A 12953-nucleotide genomic window follows, 5' to 3' on the forward strand; every position below is an offset into this window, starting at 1 on the left:
CTTCCAGGTAGAGAGTCTTACTAAAAAGAGCAACAATATCTAAACTTGGCAGAAGGGACCACAAGGTTATTCAGTAATTTGAATGCACTTGTGGTATCCCTGATATAAAAAAATATAAGGAGACAAGACCTTATTTGTGTACGAGCTTTATTTTTCACTTAAGCTCTTTATACCTGAAACATTCTGCCTTTTTTTTTACATTTTGTTTCTTAATTCTCAGCTGCTCCAAGAATACATTAGTACAAATCTTATGGTCCAACACATTCAAAGGAATTATATATACACTTTATGACCAGTGGTATGTGGACACCTGGCCATCACATCAACATGAGCTTGCAGGACATCCCACCCAAAAACCATGGACATTAATATGGAGTTGCCCAACCTCTTTGAAGCTTTAACAGCTTCCACTTTCTGTTGGAGTGTTTCTGCTGGAATTTGATTTGATTTTATACACCTGCTAGCAATGGGTGAGGCTGAAACGCCTAAACTAAATAATAAGTTGGGATGTTCACGTACTTTTGCTCATATAGTGTATGAAAGGTTCTAAATAAAACCAGGGGTTAAAAAGAATAACTTAATTCAGTGTTATTTTGTACATTGCATAGTAAACCCGTTTCACTGAGCATTGTTTTTTCTCTTTTCCAATGGCTAACTCTTAGGAAACCTTGGGTACACAGGTATAAAGAATAATAATAATAATAATAAATAATTGTTTCATTTGAATTTACTTTTTCATTTTTTTTTGTTTCCATTCTTAAGTAACACAGGTATAAAGAATAATATTAATAAAAGAATAAAAAGCAAAGTATTTTCATTTTATTTCATTTTCTTTTCATTTAATTTGCTTTTCATCAGTAATATTGCATATGTATTTTTCTATTTTATCTGTATTTCTCTTAGAGATGGTCTTTGTTACATAAATAAAACAGATTATCTTCTCTGTACAGAGTAAGTGTTATTTATTTATTAACACGCAGGGTGTTTTCATGAGTTCGTTGTTTCCTTGCGAGTCGCGATTTTTCTTTTTTGTACCATTTATTCATAGGTTTTTGTGCCCTATTGTTTCACTCTTTCTGCATAAAATCACTTTTCTTTCATAGACCATTCTTCTTTTGGTGATTATATCTTACATATTCTAGAGCATCCAACATATTCCACAAAGCTGAGAGATGTAGCTAATAGATGTACACTTATAAACATTCTTTTCTTTTGTCACATCCAGTATGGTCTTCTCCACCACAAATCACTTTAGTTCCCAAATGCTGCTTTAATTGCACTTATTTTCTGAGAAAAGTTGATTTTATTTATTTTTGATCCAAGATGCAGAACTGGAGGTCCCCATTGTACACAGGTGTAATGTCTCCCCACATATCATCATTAGTCAATGCATCCTATTGTTTATGAAGCTAGGGTACCACTTCAGCAGATGAGACTAAAAGTGGCACAATAATTTAAATGCCATTTTAAGTGATATACACATTCAAGAGAAGAGGCAGTGTTTGGTCAAACAAAGATGTTTAGTCACTTAAGCTTCAGGACCCCAGATAGATATTTTAGATGAACAAAGACATGTAACTGAACTATCTGGTTTCATCTTCTATATTTCCAGCTTGAAAAGAGTGACCGCCTTCCTTCACCTGACTGTAGACCATGTTTTTAGCTCTTTTTATTCTATCCACATCAAAATGATCCAGTTCCCAGTTGTCCAGATGCACTGTGCACAAAGGCTTTAGATCAGATATTGTGCAACTCAGTTTGGACACTAAGACTGAGTCTGGCGTAAAAAGTTTCTCTGTGCTGAAGTTGATTTGACTCAGAGTCTTTAGATTTGGAAACACATCAAGCAAGACAATCCAGCCTTCACTTGAAGCACAATTGTTTGACAGATCCAAGTATGAAAGGTTTTCAAATCCACACGAAAAATGCGAAGCTGTAAATATAAATACAATTTTAAACTGTTATCAGATATGTAAACATTTCCAGGGGAGGGCTGGCTCTTTTTGCCTCTTGGGCATGTACAGCAAAGTGACCCCCGTATATATGAGCTTAAACCCCTCCAATGCCTTAAAAAAATCTCTCGCGCGCACACACACACACACACACACACACACACACTGCATTAAATACATACACCTCCTGTTTAGCACCTGGCTCCCTTTGTGCTTGCACACTGCGTTACATGACACCACTGAGCTCGGCTCCCAGAGCCAATGGTCACGCTGGAGCGGCCATGTTTACAAAAATGCATTGAAAGAAAGTTAGCTGCAAGGCTTTCCTAAAAAAACCTCTTGGTTTATTCACTAAAGGTAGCATTGGAAAGAAATGTTGTTAGGAGGCATGTAGATTCAATTCCTCATGCAGAAGCTCGTTGGGATTGGACCGTCATAATGAATACAGAATTTGGGTAGAAAGTCTCCTCATGCCAGTTCTGACTTAACCTGTCTTGTGGCGTAATTGCCTTATTATGTGTAAAATGTTGCAGAAGCCTATTGAGGTTGGCCTTTCATAATGCATAGTGAATGTAGGTTGAACATTTCCTATCAGCCCCTATTATAGCAAATCAACCTATTTGTTCGTTTTGTGTAAACAGGTTGGACTTCCAGGTTGGTCTAACAGCAATCACTCCAATTTGTTTTTGAAACACACTGTGTAACAAAGGAAATTGGTTAAAATTATTTGTAAGTAAAAAAGTAAATAAAACTCTTACCTAATTTCACCATGTCCTCATCTGCCAGATTCCAACTTGTAATAGCAAGTTTTGACAATCTCGGCATCCTTTTAAGTTGATGCAGCAATGCATCTAGGCAAAGTTTAAGATCAATTCCACCAGGCAGCAAAATCTCTCTTAGTAAAGGCAGATTGTTCAATGCATTCACTGGAAGCAAACAGAAATAACTATAGCTTCTTACCAGCTGTATATTTATCTTTGGCCTAACCTGGGTAGAGCCACCAGCTGCCCACTCCGCTCCACGGTCCTGCTGAGTGCCACATCCCGGACAGGCGGAGCAGGGCATAAGGACTGTGCCAACTTGGGCCACACTCAATGTTGGACAGTTGGGGGGACCAGTGGTCTCTTTTAACCAGCCCGTTGAGCAGCGGCACTACAGGGACTGCAATTGCCCAGTAGGGTGATCGGCTCCCTGTTATGTGATAGACCTGTCGCCCTAGTGCTGGACGGCCTAGGCCACAATATGTCACTGATTTCTTCCTATATACTCTTTAGCATGAGACCAAAAGGATGTTGGTTAAGCGGAATAGACCAACAGAAGGGATAGATGCATATTCTTTAACATATGAGACATATGAGAATTCATAGGACATATTTATGTATAGCTCACACCTTTTCATACATAAATATATATAATGATTTTTCAGATTTGTCTTCTCATAATACTCAGATAAATTAAACTAACGGAAATGTTTTTTTTTTCTTTAAGCACCAACTCCTCTTATTAAATTATGAAATATGTTATGCATTTTATATGGTCAAAATGACACAATGGGCAGATTGAATGGTCAATTTATGCTTTACTAACAAATTGTATGGCTTACCTAGGTCTGCCACTGATTCACTTCCATCTTCTAATAGATAATTTTCCGATAAATCAAGTATTTCAATTTTAGGAAGTATTCTGAGATTTCTAGCTGATTAAAATGATAGCAAACAAAAAAGAAATATTGAAACAGCACATTATTGTCATACAAATCTGAAAAAGTAACATTAAACACCATTTCAACAGAATCATTAGACCACAGGTGGTAAATGGTCTGTAATATTAAACTACTTAGCATTCAATATTTTTTCCCAGTATACTGTAGAACAGATGCTGTCCTAATCAATACTGCTTAATGAACATTTTATCATTTTTCTTGTGGCGGAGTGCCTATAATACTTAAAATAATCAAGCAGATAATTATGAATGTGCAATATTTCCTTAAATTCAACTCAAAAATAGTTTAACAAGTTGAGTGCCAATGTTTATTCTAAGATACATCTGACACACAAAAGGTAAAGGGATTGACTCTCAGCTGCCCTCTAAGAAGCCTTTGGGCTATATACAAGAAGTCACAACAACCGGGACTAACCAACTCTTGTGCAAATTCACATTTTGCTCAGCTTCAGACAGTGGAGATGCATCTTAAAAACAAACAGAACAAATACATTCAAATTTTAGAAAATGCTCACTTACAAAGAACCAGCAGAGCTTTCCCAGTCAAACAACAGCCACATAACTTAAGTTCTTCAAGTTGAGGACAGTTGAATGAAATTGATTGGACAATGTCTTCCATGCCATTCTCAATGTTAAAAAGATGTGATAAATTCAGTATTTTTAATTTGGTTAATTTTTCCAATCCTTTGGCTAAAAAATATAAAAAAAAAATATGTTATTACTTTTTAAATCATTTATATGAGACCCTTAACGTACAAGAGCTTTTACGTCTGTGCCTAAAATGTGTACTCTGACATGCAGGAGGAAGTTCAAGCTACAACATTGATATGTGTATGTACATGCGCGATTTGTAGACTATGGAAATGACCTATGATCCTGTCAGTGCAGATTCTGCAGTGGGTGACTGACACCATCTGGAGGACTAAAACAGTGAGCAGGTTTTGCTTCTGTTTTTGACGTATTACGTATATGTTCTATTTTTTTTTCCTGATGCAGCTGCTAGAGTGGATCTAAAGGTCAAAACTTCCATCCAATTAGTTTTTCTCTCTCTCCTTTTCTCTTCCCACCCTCCTCTTTCCTCTCCTCTCTTCTTGCTCTCTCATTTTCCTAAATCTCCTCTTCTCTCATTGCAGATGGTACACAGAACTAAAGGTCCAGCGCAGAACTGATAACTGATCGCATTCATTTGCAAGTATAATTAACTAAACTGTCACTATATTAATAAAGTTCAGAAATAACATTTATTGTAATAATGCTACAGATCTGTGTCTTATACAGAAATAAAAACATTGAAGAGGTTGTTTACCAATATATTAAACACTTACCCAGTATTTTTGTATCCGTTGCACTCATTTTTGTATTTTGAATACATATTTTTTCTATGTTTACTAACTTACATAATCCACACAGTAAGCCATCTGGAAAAGAAAAAGACATTTAAACCAAACTGGGACAAAACAGATGAGCGTATACTTCCATATACAAAAAAAAAACAGTGGCAGAGGCCCCAAGAACTCTAGAAGAAGTAAAAAAAAAAAAAAGGGTGTTTACCCTCAAAACACAAATGCGCAAATATTATTTATATACATATGCAACCCATACCAATGGGTGTTCATCATAGTAAAAAAATAGAAAATATAATCTATTTATACATACAGCTCAATACATATACTTTTGGATTTGTGTGAGCATCTGGCATTGGTGTCCACAGCTTTATGTTTCAAACTAACTTTGTAACCGATATATATTAAGGTACATAAATAATAATTCATGTAATACAGGGGAAGCTATCATTACATCATAATTGTTATAATTAAACTTTTGTTTAAATGTATTTATTGTTATATTTACAGTAACAACGACTGTAATGAAAGCGTCATTGGAATGTTGGGTTGTATGTAAATGATGTTGCATATTCAGCGCATGCTCTTATCTCACTAAAAGTGGTGAGTATCACTGCCAGATGTTCAAATAAAGGGATGCTGAATTATATAAATTTAGTATTGAATTTAAATGTGTGATAAATAAATGCCTGTTTTTTGTTCTACTGATGAAGACTTATTTTTTTAAGCATGGCTTATGAAGGATGCACATTTTTTGTGTATTTGTACTTTTGAGCGTGAATGAACTTTCTTTATTTTTCGTATAACCTTAAACATGCTCATATAAATATAACGTTTCCTTTTTTCCTTGATGAAAATGTATGATGCTGAGAAGAATCTAGGATTATGCAGGTCGGCTGCAGGGAAAGTCACCAATGACCTTTATTGGTCCCTAAAATGTCTAGCGTGATGAAACAAAGAAAATATATGGATATATTGATATACCTGGTTGTTGTTGAAGCTGCACATTGGAAATACTTAATGCTTTCATCGCTGTCATGCCTGTAATTTGTTTCTCATCTTCACTGCAAAGAGGAGTGTGGTCAACAATTAGCTCTTGCATGTTTTTGCAGGACTCCAGAACACTTGTTAGAGCCCCAGTGATCCCTGGACTTCTTTTAATGTTGAGCCTAAGGAGCTTGGCTGAGCAGCAAATTTTACTTAAGTATTTTATGTCTTGTTTATTTAACTTGTCAAAGCCCTTGAGCGTGACTTCGAGTGTTTGAAGGGTTTGATTCCAGTCAAAAAATAGCCTTACTGCTTTATCTGGAATATAGGTGCTACCTACATTTGAAAGTGTGTTGCCTTTATTTTCACTTGAGCGGTCATTACTGGGAAAACCAAAGAGTTCTAACTTAATCAGATCCAGCACACTCAAGCAATTTGGCAAATGCTTAAAAAATTCAAAATGGTGGGAAGATATGTTATTGGTGTGAATGTAGAAATGCTTAGAAGAAAAGAATGATTCAAATTCTGGACTTAGCTCTGTTTTCGTTGAACTTTCAAAAAAAAGATTAACTCCAAACTCCACTAACTCTGTACCACAGTCTTTGACATTATTGTTGCACACTGCAACGATGTGATTTAGTACCGTTTGGGTGGCAGACTTGGATGATCCGCAGGTGTATAAAAGCAGATTACTATATGTATTGCTGATATCCCAAACAGAGTCCATTTTGTTCAAATAGTGTCGCCCTCTGATAACATCTGATGATTCTGGTGAACTCAATAGTTGAGAGAGTCTTCTTCCTGCTATGTACTCTTGGAAGGATTTGTGGAAAAATCTGTAAGTAGGTTTATGTCTCTGAGCTGTATATTTATTCAAGAGGCCTATATCTAACAGGACTTTTTCTTTGATCCCAGACAAGTGCTCCTCAAGGAAATCAAACCTATGATCGAAAAGCCCCTGTAGAGCTAGATCTCCGCAGCGCTTGATGTTCTCTTCTACAATATTTTTCTTGATTTTTCTAGTTTTGTAGTTGCCTCTTTCCACCATAAGTTCATATAAAGCACAGAACAGAGCGGTCTGAGTGTTCATCTGGAAATCCCTTTCCCCCATCCGAAGGGCACAGGCAATTACCACAAAGAGTGGGGTCTTCATGAGGTTTTTAATAAAAATGGATTCCTTTAATTGAAGTAATAACCCAGCAGCTTCATCACTCTCCAGAACACTTTCAATCAGCTGTTTAGCACTTTCTTCGGTAAAATCACTCGTTTCGACAATCAGGGAGCCATACTTCCTCACTTTTCCAATTGTTTCAGTTCTTGTACTGACAATAATTGTACTATTAAATTTGGGATTTTGTTTAATAAGTTCTTCAATTTCTTCACAGCTATCAGACTGAAATTCATCATAGCCATCCAATAAAAACAAAACCTTCTTCCCCAATTTCCATATTTCCTCCATGAACTCTTTTTTATTCCATTTGGAAGTAACAGAAAAAAGTTGATCTTGTAGGGTTTCATAAAGCCCTTCTTTTGTACCACGTAGAGTGACAAAGAAGACAAGTTTGTAATTTTCTAAAGCTTCACATTCTTGAGCCCACAAAACAGCAATCCTCTTTAGGATAGTGGTTTTTCCCTTCCCTGCTTCCCCCTCAACAATGCATGGACTTCTTAACTTGTTTAAAGCTTCAGTTAGAGTTAGATGCCCCTTCCTGCGATTCAGAGTATTTTTCTCCCATAGTAAAGGATCTGTAAATGTTGTCCTCAAATCAAATAGAATATCAATGTCCGTCTCTTCGCCAAGTGGATGGAAGTTTAGAAACAATGGGGACAAATACAGATCCTTTAGGTACTGAGCCAATTGATCCAAATCCTCTTTAGTAACTCTGTGTGTACCATCGAGTGCATCTAGAAATAAAAATCAGTCAGCCATTTTATTTTTTATCTATATATAAAAACAGTGAATCACCTACATTTCTTATAAAATCACCAAAACAGTTAAAATACTGCACTTGTAAGATTCCTCTAGGGCTCAAGGGCCAATTTTCCTTTCCCCATACGCCCCTTTAAATCCCACATCATTTCCAACCCTCAAATATGATCATATAAAACAAATAATGGTTGTAGGGATGGAAGTCTGTGTTGTTTAATGATTTTTTTTTTCTTTACCTATCAAGATATGTTTTTGTTTTTTTAAAAAAAACAAAGAATTTGTGTTCTATACACTAAATCACAAAAGCAAACACAAGGTACATGCCATGAATAATTTTACTGCTGCCAATGCTTCTGAGGTCAGTTATCAAATGTATGGATATCTCCCAATTGTTTGAAAGCAAATCATTCCTTAACTCCGTGAATCTATCTGCATTATCCTGGCCTCTTTGTGCGCTTCTGTGAAAGGGTGGAGCCACGTGGACAGCCGCTCCTCTGTTCTGCCAATTGGTGGAGAGGGTGTGCCAAGAGGCTCCGCCCTTTTGCTAAAGCTCACGGCCATGTCCATGGAGAAGCAGGCAAAGAAAGAAGCCTCAAGAAGAGGAACATTCCTAATATGTCCTTGTAAGAATTTTAGTTTAGCTCATGAACTACTTGAGTTTACAATACTAAGATCTATATAAAAGAATGCAAAATAGCAAATAATACTTACTTTGTCCCATGATATCTCTAAACAAATATCCATCTAGATTTTCAAGCAATTTTAGAAAATATCTGCAGGATTCTTCTCCTTTTTTAAAAATCATTGTAACCAATTCTCTTGCAACATCCGAATCTGTCTTTGCAGTTAGTATAAAATCCATTTCTTCCATAGAAAGGATACTCATTGCAAAAAATTTACCAACAATCTGGGTAGCGACACACCTTCCTAGTCTCTGAGTTAGCTCTAAAAACTTTGCCCGTATTAAGTCCACTAAGGAGAAAGTAAAACACATCACAGTAAAACACATACATACAAAAAAGCCTTGTTTTGTGGCACCAGCAAAGTTAGTATAATATGTTGACTACGTTGGGTAATCAACATTGTTGCTGTTACTAAAATAGATTTAAGTAAACATATATGAAGGGGGCATTTAGTTCCAGGTATACTGGTTAGTAATCATTTAACTGCTGCTATAGATTTCCTGAATGGCCAAAATGCTTTTAGAACTTCATTTACACTAAATTACCGTACATTCGGCTTTTTATATACAATAAAGGGTAACTTCAAGTGTAAACATATTTTATGTACCATAGAAAAAAAGAATACTCTTATTTTAACAAAAAAATGTAAACGTTTTAAAAAAAAAAAACTTACTTTTGAATAGGATTAAAGAAGTTCAATGTATAGAAAGGGAAGATGATTGGTTCTGCTGAAGAGAAATAGAACACAATATAATAAGAACCAGGACATTTGTAAAGGAATTATTGAAGATTGTATTTACTGGATAAAAAGGCAATCACAAGGCCTATCTCATATGTATCTTCCCAAATTGGTGCATAGCTGTGGTCCTTAAATGGTAGGAGATCTGAAAAATAATTTGTTGTTTTTTGAAATCGGAGAAATGGAACACTATTTAACAAGGCATACCATTATGTTTTCAGTTGAATTTCCTTTAAGAATATGGCCTCCCTAAAATTCTCCCTCTCTGAGCATCCTCCTGCACTCTTCCATGGAAATAACATATGTTTTAGTAATAATTGTGGATTGTCTGTCTACCTACCTTCATGGTTGGTGAAGATGTCCAGTTCTTCAACCCTTATCAACTCGGAACATAGTATATTCACAATGATTCTTTCCACTGCTTAGAATCCAGATTCATGGTCTTTCCTCCTTTTGAAGTCAAATAGTAATCTCATGGAAGCAAACAAATCATTTCATGTCAACATTGTTCTTGCCAGCTTCAGAGCTATAGTGTCACTGTCGAAACAGATTTACCTTTAATCAAGTCAAAAATTTAAAAATTTCTCCTTATGGATTAACATAGTGTATAACACCTTACAGATGTGGGTAAGACTATCATATTATTTCACATATGTACGTTATATGAAAAGTATGTGGACACCCCATAGATGTTTCAGCCACACCCGTTACTTACAGGTACATAGATACAGAATTAGCTAAAGCACAACATGTGGTGATACATAGGCTGAAAAAGTCAGGTCTTCGTGTTCGGGAAAAAATCTTTGTATTTTACTGAAAAGACCCTCAACAAGACATAGCAGGTTACTGAATTTTTGAAGGTTCGTATGGAGGTCAGCCCCCCTTCCCCCAATTTTTTCCCCTTTTCTTCTTTTTGGGGGTATATATAATACCACCAATAATCACCACTATTTTCTATTAGAACATTGTGTTTACTCGTCACATGTTCTTTAACAATTACTAAATACTGATCACGTGGTTTAGCTTTCTTTGTGATGCAACCCTACTGAAACTATAAAAGTCATTCTAATAACCGATACAAAAAATATATATATAAAAAAACAGGGATACAGGAAATGGATTCAACCAACCTGGACTATGGGAGGTTCATGTTGTGCTGTAGTCTGAATGCATTGAACTGAAATATTCAGAATACAAAGATCTGAAATTATGCTCTATTTCCTCTTCCTGAGTAGCTCATGTTACAGGAATTCTAAAAGGAAGTTAAGAACCTGTGTCTTACTAGCTGTTCAGTCTAAATTACCATAGCGGAACAGCAATGCAAAGGTTACACTTACTTAAACATAATGTTAACTATTAACACTCTGAGTGCCCGGAAACAGTGTACCTTCCATGAAGGACTTGAAGGGTTGAAACTGAAGCATAGCTGTGTATAGACACTGGCATACCTTACATGTCTTAGCTTAACCCCTTCAATCCCAGGGGTTTTTGGTACCTCAAATCCCGGAGCAATTTTGCAATTTTTGCGCTATTTCGATTGAGTGATTATTCTCTTTTCCTGTGAATAGTGTACCCTTGTAAACTATATATTGTTTTTTCAAGGAGAGATAGAGCTTTCTTTTGATACCATAGTTAGATGATTAGCTAAAAATGTAGAATGAGAAATTTCATAAAAACTAGTGAAAATTAGAAATAAAACCACCTAATTCTTTATAAATGTTCCCTCTGAATCCTCACAAAATTATGTAAAGTGATGGAAAATCCCCTTCAAATTTATCAACTTAGGTGTCCTGATTTCAGAAATACCTAATTTATATAGATTTTCCAAACTTTACCAGCACTTATAGGGAACATACTATAAGGTGTACATTATTTGTAGAATTTTTATGCTTATGGCTTAACGGGTTTGGGGGTTGTGAACGGGGACAGGAGGGTCATACTGGGTAGATGTTGTGTTAGGGCAATGGGATGTAAGGTTTTTCTTCTTTTTTTATATATTTTTTGTATATATATATATATATATACCGTATTGGCTCGAATATAGGCCGCACTTTTTTCCCCCACTTTAAGTTTTTAAAGTGGGGGTGCGGCCTATATTCGGGGTCTAGCGCCCGACGCCCGGGACATGCAGTCCCGGGCGCCGGGCAGGCAGCGGGGTTAAGATACAGATCCCCCGCAGCGGTGCAGGGGACCTGCATCCTTCTCCCCGATACGCTCAGACAGCCTCCCCTGCCAGCACTTCCCACGGGGGGGGGGGTGCCGGCACGGGAGGTTATCTAAGCGTTTTACCTCTGCCCACCCCCGACTTACCGGAGCAGACTCCCGGGTGTCTTGCGGGGCCGGCGGGAGACATCTACGCAATACGCGTATGCAACTTCCGGTACCGGAAGTTGCATACGCGTATTGCGTAGATGTCCCTCGCCGGCCCCGCAAGACACCCGGGAGTCTGCTCCGGTAAGTCGAGGAGGGGGGGCAGAGGAGGACAGCGGCAGCGTATCGCGGGGAGGGAGGACAGCGGCAGCGTATCGCGGGGAGGGAGGACAGCGGCAGCGTATCTCGGGGAGGGAGGACAGCGGCAGCGTATCGCGGGGAGGGAGGGCAGCGTATCGCAGGGAGGGAGGACAGCGGCAGCGTATCGCGGGGAGGGAGGACAGCGGCAGCGTATCTCGGGGAGGGAGGACAGAGTGGCAGCATGTTTTTTTTGGTGCTTTTTTAAAGAAAAAAACTTTTTCTTTAAAAAAGCACCAAACTTTTAGGGTGCGGCCTATATACGGGGGCGGCCTATATCCGAGCCAATACGGTATATATATATATATATATATTTTTTTTTTTTTTTGCCAGTGATGTCACAATGACATTACTTAGCTCACTTTATTGTTTTTTTTTTTAAAAAAATATAATTTATTGTATTATTATAATGATTTCTTCTTTTTAAATCACTAACCTTTTTTTCCCCCTCCGTTTCATTTTTCAGCATGGAATGGTTTCTCACTTTTCTCCCCACGATCTCCCTGCACCGATCACACTGTGATCTCTATGCAAGTCCCCACAGACTTGCTTAGAGATCACAGCGTCTGTGCCTCATCAGAGGCAGGGGTTATCCTGTCCTCCGATGACCTTCTGGCGATGCTGGCTTCTGCTGTCAGGGGGGAGTCCAGACTGTCCCTGCCGCCGCAAGAAGGGCAGGACGTACCGGTACGTCCATAGGGGACTGAAGGAGTTAGTTTAATACATTTTATAAGCAACATGTGTTCCTTACGTCACTACCAAAAACAGAAGGAAAACGTTACTAGAAAAAAAGATTTTTTATTAAAGTACCCAGACCTACTTGTTTTTCTTTACCTTTTTTTTTTTTGGCGCGCTCAGAATGCAGCAAAGATAATGCTTAGTATTAAGTTACATAACAAAATCGAGTTAATACTTTAGCGTAATTTAACCACTTGTAGAAAAAAAAATGAAAAGGCAATAAATCAAACATTCATTACATAATTCTGAATAATCAAAATAAAAAAAAACAATCACTCTGAATGAATGTTTCCACTTTAAGGTGGCAAAACCCAACAAGACAGCAGAATTCCAGGGTTAGCTTCCATTTAG

The 12953-nt window shown here is 37.3% G+C and overlaps 1 protein-coding gene across 1 annotated transcript; it reads right to left on the reverse strand.

Moving 5' to 3' along the window:
• Positions 1-945: 945 nt before the first annotated feature.
• Positions 946-9842, reverse strand: NLRC4 (NLR family CARD domain containing 4). The gene is made up of 9 exons (XM_053461331.1): positions 9697-9842; positions 9291-9345; positions 8646-8906; positions 6002-7909; positions 5000-5092; positions 4194-4364; positions 3556-3648; positions 2711-2878; positions 946-1933 (listed from the first exon to the last, which is right to left on the reverse strand). Coding segments are annotated over exons 2-9 (3045 nt in total). The 5' UTR covers positions 9292-9345; positions 9697-9842; the 3' UTR covers positions 946-1583.
• Between the last annotated feature and the right edge of the window lie 3111 nt (positions 9843-12953).

Source organism: Spea bombifrons, chromosome 3, assembly GCF_027358695.1.
Source record: "Spea bombifrons isolate aSpeBom1 chromosome 3, aSpeBom1.2.pri, whole genome shotgun sequence".
NCBI lineage: Eukaryota > Metazoa > Chordata > Amphibia > Anura > Pelobatidae > Spea > Spea bombifrons.

Bases quoted from the DNA above. Each gene is read 5' to 3' on its own strand.
- NLRC4 (XM_053461331.1), bottom strand. The intron at 7,910-8,645 runs GTAAGTATTATT...TTTTATTTCTAG, and splicing joins TAGAGATATCATGGGACAAA to ATGCACTCGATGGTACACAC. The intron at 3,649-4,193 runs GTAAGTGAGCAT...CATTTTAATCAG, and splicing joins GAAAGCTCTGCTGGTTCTTT to CTAGAAATCTCAGAATACTT.